Source organism: Rhinopithecus bieti, unplaced genomic scaffold (genome assembly GCF_001698545.2).
Source record: "Rhinopithecus bieti isolate Rb0 unplaced genomic scaffold, ASM169854v2 scaffold_35569, whole genome shotgun sequence".
NCBI classification, from domain to species: Eukaryota; Metazoa; Chordata; class Mammalia; order Primates; family Cercopithecidae; genus Rhinopithecus; species Rhinopithecus bieti.
In genome coordinates, this window is record NW_016815046.1 from 278,002 (window position 1) to 305,146 (window position 27,145).

The window sequence follows — 27,145 nt, forward strand, 5'->3', positions numbered from 1 at the left end:
TCAAAATATTTAACAATGAGTATAGTACTATGTGGAGGCTTCTCTTTTCACTAGTCATCATGCACAGAGTACTCAAAGAGACCATTTACCAGTACAAAGGAATATATCTCAAAGTTTTAACAATCAGGATAGCCTTACTGGCACATACTAGCTGAATACCAGCCTTGTCTATAACTGCTCAATGGAGGTGTTTCTTTTTAAGACAAGAAGTGAAACCACAAAGATGATGAAAGTTGTCTAAAAGTATATCTAATCACAAGTAGTCCATAATCAGAGTCAAAGAAGGGTGAAGTAAAAGAATCAACTGTTACTCTTTATTGTTTCGTGTTGCTAAAGCAAGTCAAGAACCCCCGAAAATTACATTAATTCCTTATGAGAGATGCAGTCGCTATCATGTTGGCTACAAGTTAAATGGAACTCTGCAGTCCTTTCATAATCAGAACAAAATAAATCAGTCCTCTAGAGCATACAGGAATGTTGTAAATGGACATATTGAAATTTTAAGAGCACGATCCCAGTTGGGTATATCAGAAAGCCACTCTGTATATCACAGTGCCAGAGATCTTGGGAGATTTTCCCATCTGATATTTCCGAGCAGGTAGCAGCTGGAAAAAATTTATTTATAGCTATAGAAAAAAAAGAAACGATATTTTAAAAGCTAAGAATAACTCACATTCTAAAAAAAAAAAAAAAAAAACTCACATCTTTAAAATTATTTAAGAAACAATTTTTTTAATTAAAAAAACTCAAGACACCAGCCAAAGAATCACAAAAGAAACTGATTGAGAGAATTAAGGCAGATAGAACATTCTTCTGTGGGTAATAGGTTGAGTGAAAAACAGCTGGATCCATGGCCAGGTAAGGCAAGGAATTCGACATCAGCAGAGCAAGTTTTCCATGTTAGGATCAGACATCAAGTGCTGGTCTACCTGCGGCCCTGAGGGATTGGAGGGAGGGTGGGTTTGACGTTGGAACCTGGGCGACTGATGACTGGGACCGAGTGTTTTCTGTGTTGGTGAGACTCTTTTTCACGTGAAAATGATTGTATAGGCAGTGCTATAAAACATTCAGAAAAAATGATAGTTAATCCCTTGGTTTCTTGGTACAAAGAAAGTAAGTGTTGCATGATAAAAGCACCAGAACAATTCTAGTTCTATGAATTCTAGAATTCATTCATGACAAACTATAAGAAATAAATGAGGCCAGGTGCAGTGGCTCACACCTGTAATCGCAGTACTTTGGGAGGCCAAGGTGAGTGGATCACTTGAGGCCAAAAAAAAAAGAGAGAAAGAAATGACATTCAAGGAAGAACAATAGTGGATGAGGTCAGACTATAGCATGTACATGGCTAAACAAGCCTTAGGTTGTATCAACTTGCCCAATGACCGCAGGATGCTACAGTGTGCAGCCATTAGAGATTCTTCCACTTGCTCATGCCCTCTGTAACAATGCTCCACTAGGTACTCTTTCACAATTGTACACATGCACACACACACACACGCACGCACAGTGAAGTGAAGTTCTTCCTACAGAAGCTTCATTTAATGCCCTCTAAAGATTGGCCTGCTCACCAAGCAGGAAGACATCTGGATCTCGGTTTCTCCAGGGACTGTGGGAAGCAGGAGGAGTTTAGAAGATAGAGAAGAAAGGTAGAGGCATGGTGGCCATAGCAGAAGCAGAATTCTCACTGGTAAGAAAGCAGAGTAGCAGGGATTGAGAAAGTAAAGCAGAGGATTCTATAGAGAGTGAGAGAAATGGAAATGGCGGATAAGATTTTGAAGACTGGATCTATTGGCCAAACCAAAGCAATGAAAAGTCAAAGGGAACATTGACCTTTTTAGGATATATTCAAAGAAAAAATAAGACATTGTTTGAGAGGATATTGTTATCAGCAAAAGAAATGAAAAAAACTCCTCCTTTTTAAAAATTTTTTTATTTTTTTTGAGACCAGGTCTCGCTCTGTCACCCAGGCTGGAGTGCAGTGGTGCGATCTCAGCTCACTGCAACCTCCACCTCCCAGGTTCAAATGATTCTCATGCCTCAGCCTCCTGAGTGGCTGGGATTACAGGCATGTGCCACCACCACGCCTGGTTAATTTTTGTATTTTTGGTAGAGATGGGGTTTCACCATGTTGGCTAGGCTAGTCTCGAACTCCTGACCTCAGGTGATCCTCCCGCCTTGGCCTCCCAAAGTGCTGAGATTACAGGTGTGAGCCACTGTGTCCAGCCCTTCCCTGTTTGCTGGTTTTTGTTTTTATCCGTGGGGATATTTTTTAAACAGGAAAGAGCAGAGCAAACATGTTGAGAAGAAAGCAGACGGTAGAGGAGTAGGCCTCCTTTTTCAATCCATTCAAGTCCTAGAAGCAGCTAAATTGTATCTCAGGGTGCTGGAATTGCTTATGGAAGCAGTTTTAGAGTATCCAGGCTTAGATAATTCATCCACAGTGAGAACAGTGCTGGAGACAAATAATATTGCCATTAAAAAAATAGGAATAAAGGTTTACAAACCAGTACATTTGAATTTTTATTTATTTTTGAGACAGTCTCACTTTGGCACCCAGCCTGGAGTGCAGTGGCACAATCTCGGCTCACTACAACCACCACCTACCGGGTTCAAGTGATTCTCCTGCCTCAGCCTCCTGAGTAGCTGGAATTACAGGTGCACGCCACCACACCCAGCTACTTTTTGTATTTTTAGTAGAGACAGGGTTTCACCGTGTTGTCCAGGCTGGTCTCGAATGCCTGACCTCAAGTGATCTGCCCACCTCAGTCTCCCAAAATGCTGGGATTACAGACATAAGCCACTGCGTCCAACCACATTTGACTTTAAATCTTAGCAAATTTCAGTTTATTAAAGAAATTGTTGTGCATTTATAAAATACTGTCGTGAATGATGAGTGTTGAAGGGGTCTGCAAATAAAATTTACTTGAAAGTAACTTCATTTCCCTTTTATTTAGGCAGGGGTCAATAAACTATGGCCACACTTTTCTGTTTCTTTGTATGCCTTTGTTCTTTTGTTGAAAATTGGGCATTTGAGAAAACAGCTACCTCACCAAGGCTAATGTTAGAGAGCTCTCCCCGTTCACTTCCTTCCTCTATCAGCTACTCACAGAGCCCCACCTTTGCTATTGACACCCAGATTATTCTCTCCATTCCCATTTTCACCTCCTGTTCAAGGTCTTTACTCAGTGTTATTATTGAACACTGCCGCTGAGCCCAGAGAGAAAAATACAATGTCCCTTCTGCCTCTGTCTGGACATGCACATTCACATGTGTGTTTGGGATCTAGGAGCAAAAGGGAGGTGAAGAGGGGCTGGGCCAGATCCTTCGAGCCTAAGTCATCAGAATTCTGCCAAACCGCCACAGTGAAGACTGGACTGCAACGCAAAGCCTCCAAGCTTTCCTCCCCTTCACTGAATGGAGTCTACCTCACCAAAACCTCTTCCAAAGAGCATGTGGTCCCTGCCCCAGACCCGTGCAGATAATGTGGCCAGGTGGACAGTGCAGCAGCTTCTACTCAAAGTAGCTAAGTGACCGTGGGTGGATTCCCCACCTTTCTCAACAGTGGGCAACAAGATAACACTCTACCTTAGAGGGAGATTCTGACTCAATTATCTCATTTAACTTTCAAAAATCAGGATCAATAAAAAGACAGTGGGAAACATATATAAATATAATACAGACATATTTATAGTACCATATGTGAAACAACTCATACCTTCTTTTCTTCCTTTTTTTTTTTTTTTTTCGAGACAGAGTTTTGCTCTTGTTGCCCAGGAGTGCAGTAGTGCGATCTCAGCTCACTGCAACCTCCGCCTCCACCTCCTGGGTTCAAGCAATTCACTTGCCTCAGCCTCCCGAGTAGCTGGGATTACAGGTGCCCATCACTATGCCTGGCTAATTTTTTGTACTTTTAGTAGAGACGGGGTTTCACCATTTTGGCCAGGCTGGTCTCGAATTCCTGACGTCAGGAGATCCACCTGCCTTGGCCTCCCAAAATGCTGGGATTACAGGGGTGAGTCACGGCGCCTGCCCTAACTCATACCTTTCAGGGTCTCTTCGGTCTCACTGTCACTGGCTCCTGATCCTAGGTGTGAAGAAATGCTCCCCTCTGGAGGCTGGAAAGGCAATTCTTTTGACCACGGACAGAACCGAAGCCATGAACATTTCATGGAAACCGAGGAATCCTTCCCACTGAAATAATGAAAAATCAAAGATCTTTTTGAGATGTAAACTATGCACTACTAATGGCCACACGATCTATGACTATGACTTCACTGGGTTACCTTGTGTTGAGCTAGTTTTCAACAGTGTCTATAGCAGGTGCTACATAGCAGCTGACATATCTTAAAGTATATTAGGTACTGTACACATTAGCATAAATGTCCCATCCATTATACAAGACATGGGAGTATCTACTAAGGGCAAGACATCATGATAGGTGCTGGAGTATAAAACAAGATGAGTAAGGCACAGATCCTCATCTCCAGGATTTTAGAATCAGTGCTATATCAAGGATAGAGAAACAAAACCATATTAGGTGGCCTCACACTGGGCATAGGTTTTGGGGACTGTGATTTCCTTTCCTTTTTTTTTTTTTTTTTGGAGAGTCTTACTCTGTTGCCCAGACTGGAGGGCAGTGGCACAATCTGGGCTGACTGCAACGTCCACCTCCTGGGCTCAAGTGATTCTCCTGCCTCGGCCTCCCGAGTAGCTGGGACCACAGGCATGCACCATTGCTGGCTAATTCTTGTATTTTTAGTAGAGACGGGGTTTCGCCATGTTGGCCAGGCTGGTCTCGAACTTCTGATCTCAGGTGATCCACCAGCCTTGGCCTCCCAAAGTACTGGGATTACAAGTGTGAGCCACTATGCCCCACACTCATTTCCACTTTTAGGATAATATTCAGGTATAATTGGGTGCCTGAAATCCCTGCTTCTGAGCCAAAACACTTCCTACTGCCAGGTTCCTCTCCTTTGGGATTCACCTGTTTCTTCTCTCCCTTGCAGGGAGGCAGCTCTACCAGGGGAGCTCATCCTGCAAAGCCCTGGCAAGCAGCTGAACCTTGTTTACAGGCACTTCTACGCACTGTGCCTCATCCCCACCATATTTGCTCTCATTGGAGAATCTGAAATTGATCACAAGAAAATGGTTGATATTTAAGCCATTACGTTTTGGATAAATCCTGCCTTTTAACAAGGGCCAAAGTCTTAAAAGAATGCAACTCTCATGGCAGATTTCGGGCCTCAGCAAGAAGGCAGGAGAAATTCGCTGAGTGAAATTTCCTCACTAAACATTGAAGTCATGCCATTAGTAGTCCCTGACTCAGCAAGGGGGACAGCTTTGATTCCACCTGACAGAAAGGTGGACACTATCCTCTCCCCTCTCCCTGACCAGTGCAGTCCCCATCTCCCACCTTGGGACCCCAAAGATTGTTTACACTCTTAACCCTTTTCTGTCACTCACTTATCAAGTCTCATTCACAATTCTAACACTGAGGAGGTTCAGGGGATATAGCAGTGAACATGAGATCTGGACCTGCCCTGTCCAGCTTACAGACTGGGAGGTGTATCTAATCACACACGTACTTTACAGAAACTGAGATATGAAGGAAAATGCAGATGCTATAAGATGATATATTAGGCACTCCAGGACAGCTTTCCTTGAGGAAGCGCCATTTTAGTTAAGACATGTGGGATCCATTAGCTAGAAAAGAGGGGAGGTGGGGTGGAGGTTGAAACTGGAGGGGAGGAAGGAGAATGCTCTCAGCAGAGGAACCATTGTGACATCTGAAGGGCCTCACTGGGAGACTTCTCTTCTCCAACTTAATGGTTCTGGAATGCTTCAGTCAAAGTAAACTTCAGGAATGATAGAAAGATGCTGGCTTGGAAAACTAATTGGAAAAAGGTAAGGAGTAGACTTTTTTTTTTTTTTTTTGAGACAGAGTTTTGCTCTTGTTGCCCAGGCTGGAGTGCAATGGTGCAATCTCAGTTCACTGCAACCTCCGCCTCCCTGTTTCAAGTGATTCTCCTGCCTCAGCCTCCCAAGTAGCTGGGATTACAGGCATGCACCACCACGCCTGGCTAATTTTGTATTTTTAGTAGAGATGGGGTTTCTCCATGTTGGTCAGGCTGCTCTCGAACTCCGGACGTCAGGTGATCCACCTGCCTTAGCCTCCCAAAGTGCTGGAATTACAGGCATGTACCACCGCTCCCGGCCAGAAGTAGACTTTTTAAAGAGAGGGTTTGGGGATTGGAATAGGATAATTCAACTACTGAAAAGGCAGGAGCGGGAAAGCATGAGGCCTGGAGTTTTATACCACTAGGGCTTGGGAAGAGGGCGCCATAACCCAAGTGACATGTGTCTCTTCTGACACAGGCCACAGGGGGCTTGTTCCTGTCCATGTTTCTGGATCTCACCAGCCAATGACTCCAGGACCAGATGGTGGCTGACTGAAGTATTTATAGACTATGCTCTTGACCTCCCCAGCTGTCTCATCACTGGGTGCCCTCAGCCATTGGTAGGACCTTGGCAAGGAATCATGCTGAGACCAGATAAAAAGATCCCCTCATCCCCCATGCACACACAGAAAGATTTCTAGTTAACAGCAAGTGTCAAAAAAAAAAAAAAAAAAGGAAAAAATGTAGGCGAACCCCTCAGACATAGAGTTGAAATGCAAATATGGGGCCCTCCGATTTTAAAAGTTTAATAATTTTCTTTAGAAAGCCACAGAGAATGTGAATTCTCTGTTGGAGATGCTGGCATATTTTGGGGGGCTTTAGCAAATAAGAGGTAGTTTGGGGAGAAAAAAGAAACCTCTGGTAGAAAATAATGAAAGACAAAAAAGATGTCTAAACTAATTGTCTTTCATTCATCACAGACGTGCCTGTGTCATTGGTGTTTCTCTATACATGTGTTCTTCCTTCAGTTAAGTTCTAAGCCTTGTAAACAGTGTAGCCAAGTGGCTTAGCACAAAGATTCGAGCCTTTTGGCTTTGGTTCAGACCTCAGCTCTGAGACTTGATAGCTTCAAGTCCTTTTACCGACTAATTAACTTGCCTCAGTTGTCACATTTTTAAAATGAGGAAAATGATGGCATTTTTTTCTCGCCGGGTAGTAGTTATAAATTAGTGTGTGTGTGTGTGCGTGTGTATGTGTGTTGAGATAACATATGTCACATTCCCAGAACAGAAACTGGCATGTGGTTGAGTGTTACACAAGATCCACTAGCTTTGTAACTCTGCTTCTCATATCCCATATACATTCATACTTCAGTTGTTTTGGATTGACTTATCTTTATCCACTGTATTAATTTCCTAAAAACAAAGTTCACTAATTGCTTCTCATTATAAAACTAAATCATATGCATTATAGACAATTTAGAAAATACAGAAAACTAGAAGGAAAAAGGAAAATCAGACATAGAAAGCCACTCTTACAGTTTGGCTCTTTTTGTTTTATGTAATTGTGCACATTTTCAGTGAATTTCAGTGAATTTTAAGTTATCAACAGTTTTCTGAACCCTGATCTTTAACCGCTGCATAACAGCCCATCAAGTATACACTTCATGCTTTATTTGATCATTCTCTTATTTTTGGACTTTCAGGTTCTTTCTAATTTTTTCTGTCATAATGAATATCTTTGTATATGATGATGTTCCACATGTTAATTTAGTAGTATCTGCTAGGGTCTGAATGTTTGCATCCCCACAAATTCCTATGTTGAAATTCTCGTCCCCAAAGTGATGATATTAGGAGGCGGGGCCTTCAGGAGGTGCTTAGGTCATGAGGGTGGGGCCCTCATGGTGGGATTAGTGCCCTTATTTAAAACTCCAGAGAGCTCCCTCACCCCTTCCATTGTGTAGAGGACACATCTACACAATGCCACAAGATGGCATCTGGAAACCAGAAAGTGGGCCCTGACCAGACACTGAATCCGCCAGCACCTTGATCTTAAACTTCCAGCTTCCAGAACTGGGAGAAATAAATGTCTGTTGTCTATCAGCTACGCAGTCTCTGGTATTTTATTATAGCAGCCTGAACGGTCTAAGACAGCATCAATTCCCAGAAGCAGGATAACTAGGTCAATAGTAAATATATTATTTAGGATTTTGCTATAAACTTCCTAATTGCCCCCCAAAAGATTGTGAAATTTTATCTCCCAAAGAAATCTGGGCTCTCCAGCAGTATCTTTCTCTTTGCACCATTTAAAAAATAATTTTAAAAAAATCAGTTATGCTAATTAAACAAGCAAAAAGTGGCATATTATTTAAAATTGCTTTCTAATCACAAGCAAGATTAAACATTATTTTTTACATTTATTCATTAGCTCCTCCCCATACTCCTTTTGTGACCTGTGTATGTCTTTTCCTCATTTATCTGTTGAGGACCATACTGTTTTTCTTACCAATTTGTCTGAACTCTTTACATATTGAATATTAACCCTTTTGTTGTATTGTATAAAGCTTGCTGTTTTTCTTTTAAATTTGATTTGGACCTAGACAAACTTTTTCTCATCTCTCCAAAAACTTCTCTTTAACATTTTAATCAACCTGCTCTCTATATATAGTTAAAATTAAGTCAAATTATACAGAGAGGCTCTGTCTGTCACCCAGGCTGGAGTGCAGTGGCGCCATCCTGGCTCACTGCAACCTCTGCCTCCTGGTTTTCACTGATTCTCCTGCCTCAGCCCCCTCAGTAACTGGGACTACAGATATGCACCACCACATCTGGCTCGTTTTTATTTTTAGTAGAGATGGGTTTTTGCCATGTTGTCCAGGCTGGTCTTGAATTCCTGACCTCAAGTGATTTGCCTATCTTGGCCTCCCAAAATGCTTGGATTACAGGCGTGAGCCACACCACCCAACCCTGACATCAATTTTAAATATATCTTTTAATAGATACGATTTCTGCTATGATACGGAAGAACTTAACTCACTTTATAACACTCCCCCTACATAGTTCTATCACTATTCTCAGTTCTTCCATCTGTCAGATCTGTATCTTCATATATCATATTTTAAAACTCCATTTCTTCTTTCATTAACAACAGATAATAAAATTGACCCTCCACCTCTACCTCCTAAACTTTGTCATTACAGGTCTGCTTTTCACTGTCAATGTTGATTATGTTACGCTTTGTATTCATAATTCTGTCTTTTCATGATTTGGCCAAAGGTTGATTAAAATGTTGAAAATTAATAGGTAATTTTTTGCTGCAGAACCTAGTAGGTGGCTATGATTATACTTTCTTTTCTGTAGTTCCAATATTATGATCCCTATCCCAGCAAAGAAGTACATTTCTAGGATCAAGTTCAAGTTGACCTCCACTTGTTCACACTCCACATTTCACTTAGATTCATACCTGGCAACAGGAAAGGCTGATGCAATTGGGTCTATACAAGGTAAAGCCTGCCATTTAAATGAAGGCATCTACATTTACTAGGATGATATTATGACTGTGGCAGAGATTAAAAGGGTAGAAGCCAGTCTTAATGAAATGCCCCTAGGAGTTCAGGGCTCTAGTATTGAAAAACATAGTGCAATTAGCTATCATCTGGGCCTGTCCTTGAGCCGGGAGGTAAGGGAGTGGGGTGGCATAGGCATACTGAGGGTGACACAGCTAATGCGCGCCACTCACTTTGTCTGTATCATGTTTGAATGGCAAGCAGAGGCCACAGCACTGGTGCACTTGGGAATCCAAACCCAGCTCTCCTGGAAAGCCCACATGCTGCTGGGCATAGATACCTGCCTACTACTCGGACCTCAGATGTCTGTCAACTACAGCTAGGGCTACATGGCACCAACGTTCCCAGACAGAGGTGTTCTGTGATGGGGCATTCTCCCTGCACCCTAAGGGTTCTGCTTAGAAGTGTCAGTTACTTGTTATCAAGTGGCAGAGAAGTCTAATTGCTTGCTCAAAGGAGGAGGTCCATCTTACCATCTTGGGCTGAGTTCTTGGGACTGTCTTCTCTTTGTTGGACAACAGCTTTTGGAATTCTACACCAGAATGTTAGGTCCCTTTAATTTAATTTAATTTAATTTAATTTAATTTAATTTAATGATCTATTTGAGACTGGGGCTGTCATCCAGGCTGGAATGCAATGGTGCAATCACGGCTCACTACAGCTTTGACCTCTTGTGCTCAAGCCATCCTCCCACCCCAGCCTCCTGAGTAGCTGAGACTACAGGCATACACCACCATGCCCAGGTAATTTTTTTTTTTTTTTTTTTTGTAGAAACAGGGTCTCACTATGTTGCTGTGGCTGGGCTTGAACTCCTGGGCTCAAATGATCCAATCCTTCCACCTTGGCTTCTCAAAGCACTGGGATTAGAGGTGTGAGCCACCACACCAGGCCTAGGCCCCCTTTAGATAGAGCAAAGTCTCCTAGGAGACCTTGTTTCCCAATCTCTTGCTCCCACCTAGGGTAATTGAGCTTGCCCAAGAAGCACTTTCTAGAGAAGAGTAAACTGAGACCAATATTGCCAACGTCTGGCTCTTCCAGTCACCGGACAAATCTCTCCTCTATTTCCTGCATTGGGAAAGTGTCATTATTAACCTACGCATGGGATCTTCTCTTTAGATTTATTCCTAGACTGAGTCTCTTCCCCTAAATACAGCAGTAGATGCATTTATGTTTTATGGGATAGAGCTTTTTATCAAATGATAGATGCATAAAGATGTTCTTCCACCTTTTAGTGAAAAATGCAGTAACCCAAAATGATAAAGATATAGTGCATACAATAGTAGGTTATATTTATAACATAAATTAAATACATACATAGCATATAACCATGTAGCATGTTAAAGGAAACACAGAAAGAATTGACAAGAAAATTTCACTGGATTTTAATACAGGTTGTATTAGTTTGCGCCGGCTGCCATAACAAGGTACCATGAACTGAGTGGCTTAAACAATGGAAATTGATTGTCTCACAGTTATGGAAGCCTAAAGTCCAAAATCAAGGTGTCAGCAGGGTGGATTCCTTCCAGGGTCTGTGAGGGAGAATTGTTCCAGTCCTCTCTCATCACTTCTGGTGGTTTGCTGGCAAGCTTTGGTGCTCCTTGGCTTCTGCCCATCACCCCAATCTGAGTCTTCATCACAAGGTATTCTCCCTATGCATGTGTCTGTGTCCAAATTTCTGCTTTTCACAAGGACAGCCCTATTGGCTTAGGAGCCCACCCTACTCCAATATGACCTCATCTTAACAAATTACATCTGCAGTGACCCTATTTCCAAATAAGGTCACATTCTGAGATCCTGGGGGGTCAGGACTCCAACATATGAAATTGGGGGTATGGGGGGACAGCTCAAACCATAACACATACGTTTTGGGAAGGAATATGTCTGCATTTAAGACACACACCAAAAAAGTCATCACAGAGCAAGTTCTGTCTTTCAACAATTATTTTTCCTTTGCATCAAAGTATTAAATGAATACTCATTGAAAGTCAGAAGAAAGTAAGTGGTGGAGTTAAAAGACACATGCATGACCACAGGTGAAGTGTCAGACTTGAGCCACAGGCCTGACCCCTTTTACCACAGGAAGAGATGATGCGTAAACCTACTGCAGCCCATTAGGCCACTTTGTTTTCTCTTTTTTGCTGTATTCCCATCTGCCTACCTCACTGTACTAACAATTCAGAGCTCAAACAAATCCTCAGAGATCACAGTTTCAACATGGTTACAGAAATCTAATGAATGATGATGCTAGGGTCTCTCATCTCTAGAGAAATGTGCAGACTGAGAGGGGACCACTGAGAGGGGACCACTGAGAGGGGACCACTGAGAGGGGACAGCTATTTTTCATCATCACATGTATGAAAGGAAACCCCAAGTGTCAGAACAATAAAACTCAGAAATAAAGGAAAGCATTGCTCATTTAAAAAGTTTTCATTCTCATTATGATATATGACCCTCATAAAATATCCCTTTGCTGTGACAGACTTCTGAAATAACTTTGTAAAGAAATACTAATGCCTCAAAATTATAAAATGTTCATTGTTGAAAATATGGGGAGTGAACAAAAGAACAAAATTGGCCATAATCTATTCACTAGAAGATAACAACATAATATTTTAGTGTAAATATTTTACTTTCTCATTTATTGAATATTTCATTAAATTCTTAGGGATTTTTAGTAGTTTTTTAGGATGTAGAAATAAAATATATATCCCTGTGCAAATAATTTAGGTATTATAGGAAAAAAAGGATAAAGAAGAAAAATAAAATGACTGGTAATTCTAGAGAAATAGCCACTGTTAACATTTTGGTGAGCTTTCTTCCAGTCACATTGTATGTCCATTACATTGCCATGCGTTTGGATGCTCCAGAGAGACTGCCCTACCCGCAGACCCCTGCTGAAGACTTTTCCACTTGGTTCTCTGCCACTGGTCTGACCACAGAATACTGGCTAAAGGATAGGTGCCTGGCATAGGGACAGCCAATCTATAGACCAGCCAGCAACCTATGAGGGCCCTGGCTAGAGATCTCTACCCAAGAGGGGCACCCCGTAGTAGACGGCAATTGACCCAACCAGCCAGATCTTTGTGTAAATTTGTTTTCAAGACCTACAGCGAGTTGGTCAGTTGCAGTGGCAGGAGCATCTGAAGGAGACACAAAATGTAGCAGAATGTTCGCAAAAGCACAGCACTACAATCAGCGATGGAGGCTCTGTTGTGGTCTGTATGGGGCCCTCAGCCTAAAAACATGTTCAGCTTTCGAGCCGCACTGTGACATATTGAACACTGAGACCCTGAAATGGCCTTTTATATATTGGACTTCCATTGGTAAGCATTTTGAAATACAGCGTCATACTAATCAAAATGGTTGGTTGCAAATACAGACACTCTTTGGCCAAGATGAATATTAAAAAGGGAATTATTGGAAGGCTATAGGGGTACTTTATGAAATTAATGGAAACTAGAGAATCAGGCTTTAAAATGAGGCAGGAACAAAGGTAAGCTTGGAGCCAAGAACACAGCCGAATCACAGTACAGGAAGAGATCAGCAGAACATCATTGCCTGCCTTACCACAATGGATGTCTGTGCTCTTCCTCTGAAATCTCGGTTCTTCTGCTACTGGTGACTTGAATAACCTCTAACTGCCCGTGTCTTTGTATCACTCCCTCAAGATTCAAAGTCCCAGATAAAAGCTTCCAATGGTATGAACCTAGGTTATATGTCTGGGCCCTCCATAGAGGGGCAGGGTCTGCTCCCTTCAAATTCTACAGCGGGAGTTAGGACCCTGCTTCCCAGTTTTAGGATTTCTCTGAAGCCTAGAGATGAGTACCATGATTTTAACTAACCAGCAGAAAATAACCAATTCCATCCAACGAAACACCTCAACTCACCTCTTTTCAGGATATGGTCCAAATGGAGGTTTAAAATAGTCTTCACAAAGATCAAAACTTTTCCGTAGTCCTTCTAAAGTTGTATAATAGTGTAGACCACTGGTGAGAGGTACTGGTACTGGACCCCTGGAATCGGAAATTAAAAAAAAAAAAACCCAGAGGATTTTGTAATGATTCCAAGTGTACACACATGTATACCTAAATATCCCAGATAAATGCAAATGCGAATGAGATCTATGTGGAATAATGTAATGTGTTCACTCAGAAACATTCACATCAGAGCTTGTCTAAGTCATTGGCATCATTACATTCTAATTTGAAGGTTAAGTAAATATTCATTGCTGTGAATATTCCATAGCCATTAAAGTACTAATATAGGCAAATTATCTTCCTGGAGATTCATATGTACTCTATTATAAATCCTAGTCCATTTGTTATGCAACGGTTGGCAATATATCAACTGCTACAAAAGTTAAAAATAGGTGTTTTCCAACTTTATTTATAATCTAATGCTTTGAAATGGTATCCAAGTAAAATATTTCTAAAATTCTACCATTATACGTTCAACTAAACTCTAGTATAAAATATCCTTTTCATTTACTCATATGTGCTGTATGCAAGTCTGTTCCCTCAGACTGACTTGAAAGAAAAAGAATCATTAGCCATTTTTCGTGAATAAACCCTGCTGTTCTTCAGAGACTTGCTGGAGTTGCTATGTGAAAAGCAGCCCAGTTGCATATAAATGCAGGCAAATTCAAAGCATCTATCTGCCTTTGTGACGACCCATTTGGAACTCATATTTAAAATTGTATAGTTTCTCTGTCCAGGCTGTTCGAACAGGCCTGGCATTCCGCTGGGCAGTGATCACCTAGGCCCAGCTTCAGCTGCTCTGGGAGACAGTGTCTCATTCCTGGCCACCACCCTCGCAAACCCCCCATACGAATTTGCATATAGCACACAGCCTGTGTTTTGAATCCGACTATCCAACGATAGCCTACCAACGTCAAGAAAATTAATCACTCTGTTTTGACATGGCAGCAAACAAGTGAACAAAAGTGTATTTATATTGATTAAAGATTCTCAATAGATAACTTAAAATTACAAACAATAAAAAGAACCGAAACAAGCATGCAAGGGAAAGGATAGATGGTAGTTAAAGGTGGTGGAGCCACAACTCCAGATTAATCACCCGTCTTCTTCTTGCAAAGAAATATTATTTGCAATCTTCAAAAAATCATCAGTTTCTAGTAGCTATGAGCATATTGTGCCTTTTAATAATGTATACAAATGAAAAGGAAATACAACTTCTAGAACTGGGTGTACTGCTGAATCACTGGGTCCATTTTAGGACAGAGGTTTCTGTTTATGTTCATGATTTAGGATTCATTTGATATATTTGGACACTAGGAAATCAATCTGAAGTTGCTCATGTGATAAATTGCTACCTTTGAAATAGGAGTGTGTGATCAGGGCGTATCCTTCCCATTAGAGCTTGCCGGGCTGCCTCATGCTGTCTGTGTATAGAATCTCTTTCCTAGGTAAGAAATATCATTAGAGAATTATATTGATGTTAAGAATGTCAGATGATTAAAACATCTATAATAATTCTCTTTTGTACTAGAGATTGACCAATATGTGGAAAGAAATAGGGAGAAAAAGACAGGCATAAAAAACAATTGGTATTCACTTAGGAAAAATAAAAGAACAAACTTTATAAATAAAACCAAAATCTTTTATAAAGACTGTAATATAATATATAAACTCTATTTGGCATCTAAATAATAATATGGCAATTTTATTCACATTTTATGTGTGCATTTTTATCTTTCTAATGAGTTATAAACTTCTCAAAGGTACAGACTATTATGGTCTTTTTAGTCTTCTCAGATCTCAGCACATACAATAGCTAACTGAGTGAATGAACATAGCCACCAAAGTTTAATTATGATCCTGAAATAGGAAAAATTGATGGGGTGGGGGGAGGGGTCTTTCTGTCATTATTTCACAAATATCACTATCACTGTTTAGTAAGCATTTAATGGGGATACAGATACATAAAAGATAGTCTCTACAATCAAAAGGTTTATGGTCTGGTGGCAAAAGGCAACAAAAAAGGAGGAAATAAAACCCAGATAGCACATGTTTTTTTATAAATAACAGAGGATATATTGATACAAAGATCGCCTGATGGAGTATGACCTATTTAGCAACTGTTCAGGTACTGGGTTTCCTCCCTTAAAGCAAACCTAATACATAAAGTTCTTAACTTACAGAAAAGATATATTAACAAGTGATTATTTGTTTTACATAAAAGTTTACAAGAGGATTTATAATGGTATTTATTTAAACAGCAAGTACATTTAAAATACATTAATCTTTGCTTCCAGTAACTTAATCTGAAATAAGCCTTGCTGTTTTGATTTTTATGTCATTACTAGGCTCCCCTACAAATTGGCATTCACTTAAAATTTCACAGGAAATAACAGCAAACAAGCATGCAAGGGAAGGATAGCCAATACTTAAAGGTGGTGAAACCACAACTCAGATTAATCGCCTGTCTTAGCCTTGGGGGCTAGCATAGTTCCAATTGTTTGTTTGCATGTCTTTAGGGGAAGTTTTTTAAAATCAATTTTTAAGAATTAAGTTGATGTGATTGTAAAAACATTTTTGCAACACAATAACTTATCTGGAGTGATGCCAAGACTGACACACCTAACATCTCTGGAAATAAGTCACATCCCAGAGAGGTCAGCATCCCTTTTGTCACTGCTGTATCCCTGCACACAGCACACACACTTTAGCACAAAGCAGGACCTCAATAAACCACTTTAATGTACAACAGTATACATTTGGGAGGGATAATTTAAAGAGTGAATAATGTTTACCATTTTTTTATAACCTGGATTAGAATTTGCTGTCCACTGTTTCTAGCTTGAAAAAGTCTAGGTCAAGCTTTGAAATTGTTCCTTAGAGACCATGACACATAAGCGCTAACGTGGGCTCATTGAACACACTCCCAGGTGCATATTTGATTACCAAAATCATTTTACTCTTTCCCTGAGCTCTGTGTTTCTATGTAAACAAGATGAAGAGAAAATTGTGTTGGGAAAGTCGGGGGAGGATGTAATGAGAGAAGAAAGGAACAGGCCTGATTTACATTTCACCATTTAAAAACTACAGGTTTAAATAATTCCATGAATACATCTAAAAAACTGGACATTACTATAAAATAACTATATATTAACCAAGTCTGCTGTGAATTTACTTTATTTTTTGTGTTTGTTGTTAGTCACTCTCCCGTGAATTTGTCATTATTTTGCTGGGAATCACTTTACAGTAGTGCACCATTTACTACTGTGATTTCACTTTATACCGCCCTTACTTTTTCCCTTATTGTAATATATTTTATTATAACTGAGAAGATGACAGTGGTAGTGGCAGCATACTTTTTGGATCTTCTAGAATTCCACATAAAAATAAACATAGCAACTAAATAGCAAAATCAAAAACATGTCAAAAAATATACAGCAAAACCAGGTGACAGAGTATCTCCTCAAACCCCAAAATGCAGGTGGGGCTTTCATAACCACAACACCTGCATGGTATCAGTATCTATGCAGGAGAAAGTCAGAGGAGAGCCACAACACCTGCATGGCGTGTCGACGCAGGAGGAAACTGAAGGAAGCGGCATTGTGACTGAAAGACCTGGAAACAGGGGAATGCCAAGACAGCTGAAAAATATTCACTGAAAAGCAAAGCAGGACAGTCTGGGAACCACAGCTGAAACAGAAAAGGGGTCGTTCCCACTCCAGTAGTGTTTGAGTGTAAGCAGTCATAGGGACTTCTAAAGGAGCTGGGCCAACTGTGAATTCTTGAAACTGACCACCTGGGGCTCCCTGCTAAGACAGGCTCCGCACTCAGAGAAGGTGATGGGAGTGGAATAAAAATGTATTAGAATGGAGTCAACAGAAACAAAAGAAAGAGAAGGTCTAGACCAACGGGGTGGGGACAGAGAACAGAGCCAGGAAATCCCAGGAAGAAAGCTGCCATGTATTTTGATGCTATTTGAAGGAATTGTGCTCCCTTCCAAAAGTCTGAGAAAACTAATTTCACATAAAAATGAGCAAAAGAAAGTATCAAGTGGAATCCCACACAAAGTTACTGTGAGAGAAAAAGGAGGAGAGTAACACTCTGACAATGAAAGCTTTCATATAAAACCAGAAAAAAGAATCTGCAATCTACTATTTCAGAATAAACTAAAAGACATTAAGAAAATGACACAAAACGTCAGGAACAGATAAATTACAATTTTAAAAACTCATGAACTAGGTGGCAGAACTCAGGAAAGAATTAGAAATAGAGAAAAAACCACCCCAGAAACAAAAACTAAACTAGAAGAAATAGAAGAGTGAATAAACACAACAAACAATGGTTAAAAAAAAATAGAATGTGAGCAGAGTAAAAAATTTTAAATAAAAAAGAAATGAATAGAGGTAAAAAAGGACTCAAGAGAAAATGATGAATATTTAAGATAAAGAAGGCTCAACACACAAACAACAGTCTTCCTTGACAAAATAAACAGAACAAGGAAACAGGGTAATGATAAAAACTACAATTACAGTGTAAAGTATAAGTGTATCACACACTGTTATCCATATACAAGAACTCAGGAAATATTGTTTCCATAATCCTTTTTGTAGCTAGTAAAGAATAAGCTTAGACAACAAAAAACTAGAGCAGTGTTGACCTATGGTCTAATGATGAGTATTAAGCATGTACATACTTGAGAACTAAGGTAAAATAATTTGAAGGTAAAATGAGAGTTAAAAAGGAGAGTCTTCAATGACTATGCTTTGATAGTGTAGCTATGAATCCATAAACAATGGGGGAAGAACATTTGTAAAAAATGTTCTTAACTATTTTTTGGTTTTCATAAGGGGTGCTGGTGGTATTAGTATTGTTATTCTGAGACTGTTCTGTGTGTGAGGTGGGATAAATCAAAGGAGTAATTTAATGGGAGATTGTATCATCTCCTGTGTCTTTCAGAATCAGGGTTCTCAGTGTGGAAGAAAGAGAAATACATAATTAAAAAAAACAAGTAAAAATCTTGAAAGTCTTGAATTTTAATTGGAAATATTAACTGAGGCCGGGCGCGGTGGCTCAAGCCTGTAATCCCAGCACTTTGGGAGGCCGAGATGGGCAGATCATGAGGTCAGGAGATCGAGACCATCCTGGCGAACACGGCGAAACCATCTCTACTAAAAAAATACAAAAAACTAGCCGGGCGAGGTGGCGGGTGCCTGTAGTCCCAGCTACTCGGGAGGCTGAGGCAGGAGAATGGCGTAAACCCAGGAGGCGGAGGTTGCAGTGAGCCTAGATCGCGCCACTGCACTCCAGCCTGGGCGATAGAGTGAGACTCCATCTCAAAAAAAAAAAGAAAAGGAAATATTAACTGAATTCATGAAATATTCTATCTCTCCACCTAAAAGACCTAGAAACGACAACCACCTCAATAGTAATGAACATCCCTGGTAACAACAATGTGTTCTTGCACTACCATTTCTCACTTAAAGAAACCAAGATTTCTCAAAGAAAAGACTGATTCCAGGTCTGGGATAGGGAAAGTACAAGAAAGCATGGATTATCTTGTCATAACAGACAGTAAGGCAGCTATGAAAGACTCCACAGGGCATGTTAAAGGACACAGATGTCAACTTGAACAGGCTTCCATTAGCCAAAGGTAAGATAATATGAATTTCAATAAGGATAAAAAATATGGTGGGTGGTATCCTTCAAATATGCTTAAATGAAGATCATAATGACCATAAATGATAATTTAAAATTAATTGGTCACTTTCAGAGAATAAATGGGAGCCAATTCATTATCTTGAAAAAAGCATTAGCTGGGCATAGTGGCTCACACCTGTAATCCCAGCACTTTGGGAGGCCGAGGTGGGCAAACACAAGGTCAGGAGTTCGAGCCCAGCCTGGCCAATATGGTAAAACCCCATCTTTACTAAAAATACAAAAATTAGCCGGACATGGTGGCAGGCACCTGTAGTCCCAGCTACTCAGGAGGCTGAGGCAGGAAAATCACTTGAACCTGGGAGGTGGAGGTTGCAGTGAGCCCAGATTGTGCCACTGCACTCCAGCCTGGGCAACAGAGTGAGAGACTGTCTCAAAAAAAAAAAAAAAAAGAAAAAAGCATTTAGCCTGCTGATCTTATAAGAACTGATGAGAGATGAAAGAAGCATCTCTTCATAGTATTATTCCAGCTAATAAAAGAAAATGAAGTGATAGAATTACAAAATCATCAGTTTTCAATCTTCAACATATTAATTGAACTAGGTATTGAACAACAGCTAATATAATAACAATAAGTGTAAGAAATTTCTTCTGCTAGCTTCTTTTGAATTTCTGCCTTCAAATCCTCTTAGTGTTAAAATCTTCCTGTCACTGAAAGAAAACAGTACCTGATAAACTGTTCAGAAAAGAAGCTTGTTTTTACTTTTCAGAGCTAGATATCTGTATGGCCCTATAGGCACATACGGGTGTAGGAAACTTCTGTTAGAAGAACATCACAAAAGAGAAAACAGATGTTATATGCCCTTTAATGAAAAATAAATACCACTATTTACTGCCTTGCTAAAGGAACAGATTCTGAGTTTGAACAAACTTCTGGATCCAGCTGCCAACTGCAGGAAATTCAGGGGCAGAAGAACATGATGAATGGCACCATAAGCATGCAACTGGCAAAACCCAAAGTGTGGGAGATGCTACAGTCTAAACAGAGTCCTTTAACAGGAACTTGTAAAGAAAAGAAAAGGCTGGGTGGAGAACCTGTAGATTAAAAGATACTGTAAATATATATTATTTATTTTAAAGTAGACAAGACTAAACTAGAACCTAAGGATGCACACTTGTGCAATAAAACCAAAAGGAATATAAGGAATTGGTTACTATAGAGTCAGAATGATGGTTTCCTTTGGAGGGAGGGCGTGTAGGATGGGGCTCATGCGAGGGCTTCTAGAGTGACTGGAAAAATTCCATGTCCCAACTTGGGGAGTGGTGACAAGGAGATTTGCCTTATAATAATCTATATATTTATTTTACTTGTTTTTTAATTTTATAATTTTAAAAAGGGTAAGAAAATATATTGTATTATGATAACATGGAACTTAAAATATGAGGTAGAAGTTTGGGACTTGAGGAAGAATTAAAATATCACTGTGCTTCTTACCTATTAATATCTTACTAAAATGTTATATCTTTTATGCAGATAACATTTGTTCTAGCATTGCCTTGATTTAGCAAATAAAAATATAATATTGACACTTACTGAGCACTTAATATATTCCAGGAAATTAATATCAACTAACCTAGAACTTGATTACTATTATCTCTACAGATAAGAAAACTAAGACTCAGAGAAGACATGTGACTTGCCCAAGTGACAGTGCTCTAAACTATACTTCCCCCTATTCCTTCATTCATTCAACAAGTATTACCTGAGCACTACTGTGTGCCTACCATTGTACAAAATAATGGATACATCAGGGAGTAACAATGATTTCTGCCTTTGTAGGATTTATAGTCTAACAGGGGGAGACCAATGACAAGCATAATAGATAATCAAATAGCCTAATACATTAGAGGGTGATATGACTTTTCCAAAAAAAAAAAAGTAGAGCAGAGAAAAGGGGCTAGGGACGGCCAAGGAAGGACACAGAGTAGAGGATACAGGTTGCAGTATAAATTAGGGTTTCAGGGCAGACAGCACAGAGGTGGTAAAATGTGAGTTAATAGTTGAAGGAGGAAAGGGAGTCAGCCATGTGGCTATCTGGGGAAAGAGTGTTCCGGAAAGAAGAAACAGTTAGTGCAATGGCTCTAAGGCAGGCGTGGTGGTGGGTTAGAGGTACAATCACTTGCCAGTGTCAGTGGAGCTGAGGTAGGAAGAGGAGTAGTAGGAATGAGATCAGAGACACCAAGGGAACAAGATCATGCAGGACTTTGCAGGAAACTGAAAGACACTGAGCAACATGGAAGCAATTGCAGGTATTTGAGCAGAGGGTCTCATGATCTGACTTAGGTTTGCAATTGATCATTCTGTCTTCCGTGTTTGCAAATAGCCTATAGGGGCAGGGGTAGAACCAAAGAGACCACTTAAGAGGTGGCTGCTGTGATCTAGGTGACAAATAATGGAAGAATAGACCAGGACAGTGGGCAGATTCTGGATTCCAGAATAATTTGAAGGTAGGGCCAGTGGAAGTTTTTAACAGATTGGATATTGGGTTGGGAGAGAAAGGAGTACAACGTTTTTGGCCTGATAACTGCAAATATAGAGTTTGCATCAAATAAGATGAAGATTTAGGGCAACAATCAGTATTTCGGGTTTGGAAGAAGTGAGTGTAGATAGGGAAATAGTGGAAGGGAAAGGAAGAAAAGGAAAAAGGAGAGAAGGGAAGGGAAAAGAAAGAAAGGGAAGGACAAAGAACTGAGCCCTGAGATACTCCAATATCAAGAAATTGGAAAGAAAAAGAGAAAGGAGCCCGAAAAGGAACAAGAGAAGCAGAGGGAGAAACAAAAATTTAATTAAATGACTCAGACAATAAATCTATTCTTAGAAGAACAAATTTATCATGAGAAGGAACATGGTGCTAATTTTAGGAGGACTAGAGTTACAATAAGATAGTCATTCTATAATCAATTCCCTGCCCACCTACCAGTTGAAAACAACAATGAAGAAAGGAATCAAAGGAAAACTTTGGAGGAAGGGTTCTAGTATATCACAAATCATTCCTTCGTCCATTCACTTTTACTCATTCATAGGTTCAGCAAAATTTATTGAAACCATGCAGGGGGTCAGACAACCACACTAGATGTTGGGAAACCATCATTGAACAAAGCAGAGTATCTCATCTCAGGAAGACCAGTGTGTGAGATCGCTAAGAGACTGCAGTAGATTGTGGTATCTGAGGGTCATATAATGCTTAGAAAAAGGGATATTGGGAATTGGCCTCATGAAGAGCAGGAGAACAGGTTTGAGATGCTGATCTGTGCCCCTATGAACCTAACCGAAGCTTTTTTTATGACAAAAGACATATTGAAAATGGAACAGTTTCGAGCAGGGGTGTCCAATCTTTTGGCTTCCCTGGGCCACACTGAAAGAAGAACAATTGTCTTGGGCCACACATAAAATGCACGAACATTAACAATAACTAAAGAGAGTAAAAAAAAATACATTGCAAAAGAAATCTCATAATGTTTTAAGAAAGTTTATGAATTTGTGTTGGGCTGCATTCATAGCTGTCCTCGACCACATGTGGCCAGCAGGCTGTGGATTGGACAAGCTTTGTTTAGAGCCATGAGGATCCTGAGTTCAAATTAGACACAAAGAGCAGAGGCCAAAGATACTGGATATCAAATGTATTCTCTCGAGATTCACATTGATGCCTGGGTGACAGAGCAAGACTCCATCTCACAAAAAAAAAAAAAAAAAAAAGATTCACATTGATGTATCAATACTGAAAATGCTCCTGAGTAGAAGAAGGCATTTTCTTCTGAAATCAAAATAGACATTCCTAAGCTGTATGATCCTTGGACAAGCAGCCTCTCTTCCCTGAGCTGACCTGGGTCCTGAGAGTATTGAAAGGAAATGGTGCTTAATACTTTGTCACCACAGGTCCACTTTGTCATTTCCCCTTCGTACAGTTTGTACTTACAGGATTGTACTGGCCTTGTCTGCTATACACATATATTTGCTAAATTGTCTCTCAATTAATTGGTCATTCAGCAATTTTTCTTTCTGGAGAATTGGCTCTCAGTGACTTGGCCTGTGTCAGGGATAAAGGTGTTGAAGGAGCTGGTTGAAGAAACAGATATGATGGAGGTAAAGAAAGTCAAGCTTCTTCTAGAAGGCAAAACCTAGTCACAATAGCAAATCCAGAGCAAGAAACCTTAACTAAGTGAGCACAGCCTTCATGTATGCTTTCCAGGGAGCCAACCATGCAAAGAGCATTGGGTTACCATCAGGGAGGGAGACTGAAGTATAACGATATCTGACAAGTAACACACAAGAACTTAGACATCTGTAACCTACACATGAGTGTTGCAAAAATAAAAACCTCTCACTGATAGAGTTGGTCATATATTTTTTGCAACAGTAAGAAAAGAGCTGTGCACTTTTTTATACTCAAACCTACAAAGAAAAATGTTTAAGTGTTTAAGAAGTAAGGCTGATTAAAATTACATTTACAGTTCTCTAAGATTCTCTTAGAGATATTCAAATTAATGTGCTTTGGGAGTCATTCAGAAAAGTAAGTACCATTTAAGATAGGAAGAGAGAAGAAATAAAGTAACAAAGAATTGTATAAGCAAGGAATGAGAAAATGAGTAAACTGGATATTTTATTATCTAAATTCATATTAAATTATGATCATATTTATAGAAAGAATTTTATATTTATAAATGATTGGAGTAGCAATCAAGACATGTGATTTTAGCAGATTTTGTTCAGATTGAAGAGTAAAAAATAATATTTGTGGGCATTTCTTCCTAACAAAAACAAGTCATTTAGGTTCTAGAGGAAACCTCCAGTGACCTTAGGAATAGGAAATAAAGAGCCTGGTGCGGTGGCTCATGCCTGTAATCCTAGCACTTTGGGAGGCTGAGGTGGGTAGATCAGGAGGAGGTCAGGAGTTCGAGGCCAGCCTGACCAACATGGTGAAACCCAATCTCTACTAAAGACACAAAAAATTAGCCAGGTGTGGTGGTGTGTGCCTGTAATCCCAGCTACTCAGGAGGCTGAGACAGGAGAATTGCTTGAACCCAGGAGGCAGAGGTTGCAGTGAACCGAGATCGTGCCATTGTACTCCAGCCTGGGTGACAGGGTGAGACTCTGTCTCAAAAAAAAAAAAAAAAAAAAAAAAAAAAAATTAAAATAACTGTCAGTATATTGGAAGTCAGTAATACTGAGGATTTTCTACTCAAAGAAAGAAGGTAGTAGTAAGAGGACTAGGGATACAATGACCTTATCCCATCAGTACAAGTAGACCAGAGGATCTCACTACTAGAATATTAATTCTATCAGGACAGGGACCAGACCCATATTGTTCTAGTGTCTACAGCAGGGTCTGATCAGCAAATGTCTGCTCATATTGAAAAAGCAAATCAATATCCTACATACATGATAGGAATTCAACAAATATAAGATGGGTAGATAAATAAATGAGGAAATGGGAAGAAGGCAAAAGAAGGGAAGAAGGGATGGGAAGGGAGGGAAAGGAAGGAAGCGGGGAGGAAGAGAGGAAGGAAGGAAGAGAAAAATGAAAGGAAGGAAGGGAGAGTGAAAGTAAAGAAGGAAAGGAAAAGGAAGATAAGACGGGAAGAAGGGAGGAGGAGAGAGAGAAAGGGAGGAAAGAAGGAAGAGAGGGAGAAAGGGAGGAAGGAAGGGAAGAAGGGAGAGAGAGAGGGAGGAAGGAAGGAAGAAGAGAGGAGGGAGGGAGGAAACAAGGAAGGAAGGAAGAAAGGAAAGAAGAAAGGAAGAGAGGAGGGAAAAAAAGAAGGAAGGAAGGTCCTTTTGAATATGGGAATGGAGACGATGGCTATGAGAGCAAAGGCTCTTTCTAAGCTTGATCAACTAGCAATGACATAATGAACTCATCTGCCAACAAACTATCACAGACCACAGATACTATCTTATGTGGCCACACTTCCCTTGACTCATTATTTCACTTTCCTCAGATTTATGTCCAGTGGGGTGGTAAGCTGGGTCTCCCCCTAATCTGGGCTACTGCCATGGATCCTCACTCACTTCAAATCCTTCAGATGGATCATCAAGTTGGACTCTGGCTGGTTTGGGCTTCAGCATCACCCTTGGATCCTTGCCTTATAGATTACTCTTAATTTTTCAAACTACAGCCCTCAGAAAATCCTACCCAATCCCAGAGTGGGTTATGTTAACTCACTGTGGCTTGTCCAGCTAATGAACAGAACAAATAGCATTCCAGTTCACCAGGTGGTCTCCTAAACCTCACAAACAATTGCCAGCGTCTCCAGGTCCCTCAAGACCCTTTTCAACTATTACCACATCTTCCCCCACTGGAGATAAGCACTCTCCTGACTTTTACAGTAACTACTTCTTCTTTATAGTTTTATCACCTAAATGTGCATCCCTAAATACCATGGTTTAATACTGCCTGTTTTAAATTGTATATTAATGGAATCAGATGGCATGTATAGCATGTATTCTTTTGCATTAGAATTCTTTAGTTCAACAGTATGTTTGTGAAATACAACCAAGAAGTTAAGTGTGTTGGTTTACATTACTGTACATATTTTATTATATGACGATTCAAAAATTTACATAGCCATTCTTCTGCTGATGGACATGTGAATTTCTAGTTTAGGGCTCTTATGAACAATGCTACTATAAACATTTTTGCACATATCTTTTGGTGCACATAGCCACTCATTTCTATTGAGTATATACACAAGAATACCACAGTTGAGGTATAGGGTATATGCATGTTCAACTTTAGTAAGTAGTGCTCAACTATTTTCCAAGGTATACCAATTTAATTTCCCATCGGTTGTCTTATAAGAATTTCCATTGCCCCACATATTGATAGTCTTTGTAATTTTAGTACTTTTAGTTTATGCATAGTAGTATCTCATTGCGATTATATTTTGCATTTCCCTGATTAGTAATAAGGCCAGGTATCTCTTCATAAGAATATGGGCTATTGGATATTACTTTGTGAAGGGATTTTCCCATAGGTTACCTATGTTTTTTTCTTAATAATTTGTAGGAGTTCTTTATATATTTTGGATACACTTTGTTGGTTAAGTTATGGCAAATGTCTCCTCACTCTCTGTAGTCTTTTTTTTCCTCCTTAATGCTGTGTTTTCAATTAACAGGAGATCTTAGTTTTATGTACTGCAATATTTCAGATTTTTCCTTCGTAATGAATTATTTTTGTGTTACATTTAAGAAATCTTGACCTCAAGATCATAAAAATATTATCTTACATTATTTTTTGATTATTATTTTGCTTTTCACATTTTATAGACAATCTACCTTAACTGTTATATATGGTGTGAGATCAGGGTTAAATCTAATTTTGTTCCTATTTATATCTAATTAATGCTATACAAAAGGCATCATTTTCCTACTGCTCAGCAGTGTCACTTTTTTCATAAATCAACTTTCCATGTGTGCATGGATCTATTTCTGGGCTGTTATTTATTTTACTTGTCTATTAGTGGTGATACCAGCATTTTCAGATACATATTAAAATCAGATTATTAATTTCCACAAAAATGTGAGAATTTTTTTGACTGTATTGCTTTGAATGTATAGACCTATTTGAAGAAAGCAGATATTTGTATAATATGGAGGCATGCAATCCATAAACATGGTCTATCTCTCCACATTTTAGGTCTTTAATTTTTCTAGAAAATGTGTTTTACATTTTTCTGAGAAGCATTGCACACCTTTTATTAATTTGTTTTTAAATACTTGACACTCTGGGTGTTACTGAATATATATATATGTGTGTGTGTGTGTTTGTTTTTTTTTTTTTTTTGAGACAGAGTCTCCCTCTGTCACCCAGACTGGAGTGCAGTGGTGTGATCTCAGCTCACTGCAACCTCCAGTCTCCCAGGTTCAAGCGATTCTCGTGCCCCAGCCTCCCATGTAGCTGGGACTACAGACGTGTGCCACTACGCCTAGCTAATTTTTGTATTTTTAGTAGAGATGGGGTTTCACCATGTTAGCCAGGCTGGTTTCAGAC

General features: G+C 39.7%; 1 protein-coding gene across 4 annotated transcripts in view; it reads right to left on the reverse strand.

The window, feature by feature from the left end:
• Positions 1-296: 296 nt before the first annotated feature.
• Positions 297-27,145, reverse strand: part of LRGUK (leucine rich repeats and guanylate kinase domain containing) — a 161,121-nt gene continuing 134,272 nt past the window's right edge. For 2 of the 4 annotated variants that reach the window (XM_017852936.1, XM_017852935.1), the window contains 4 exons: positions 14,798-14,886; positions 13,353-13,478; positions 4,046-4,194; positions 716-1,056 (listed from right to left, as the gene is read on the reverse strand). In XM_017852936.1, the coding sequence (XP_017708425.1) occupies positions 926-1,056; positions 4,046-4,194; positions 13,353-13,478; positions 14,798-14,886 (495 nt within the window). In that variant the 3' untranslated portion in view covers positions 716-925. Of the gene's footprint in view, positions 1,057-4,045; positions 4,195-13,352; positions 13,479-14,797; positions 14,887-27,145 lie in introns of those variants that run through there. The other 2 variants (XM_017852934.1, XM_017852937.1) reach the window with 2 other exon arrangements.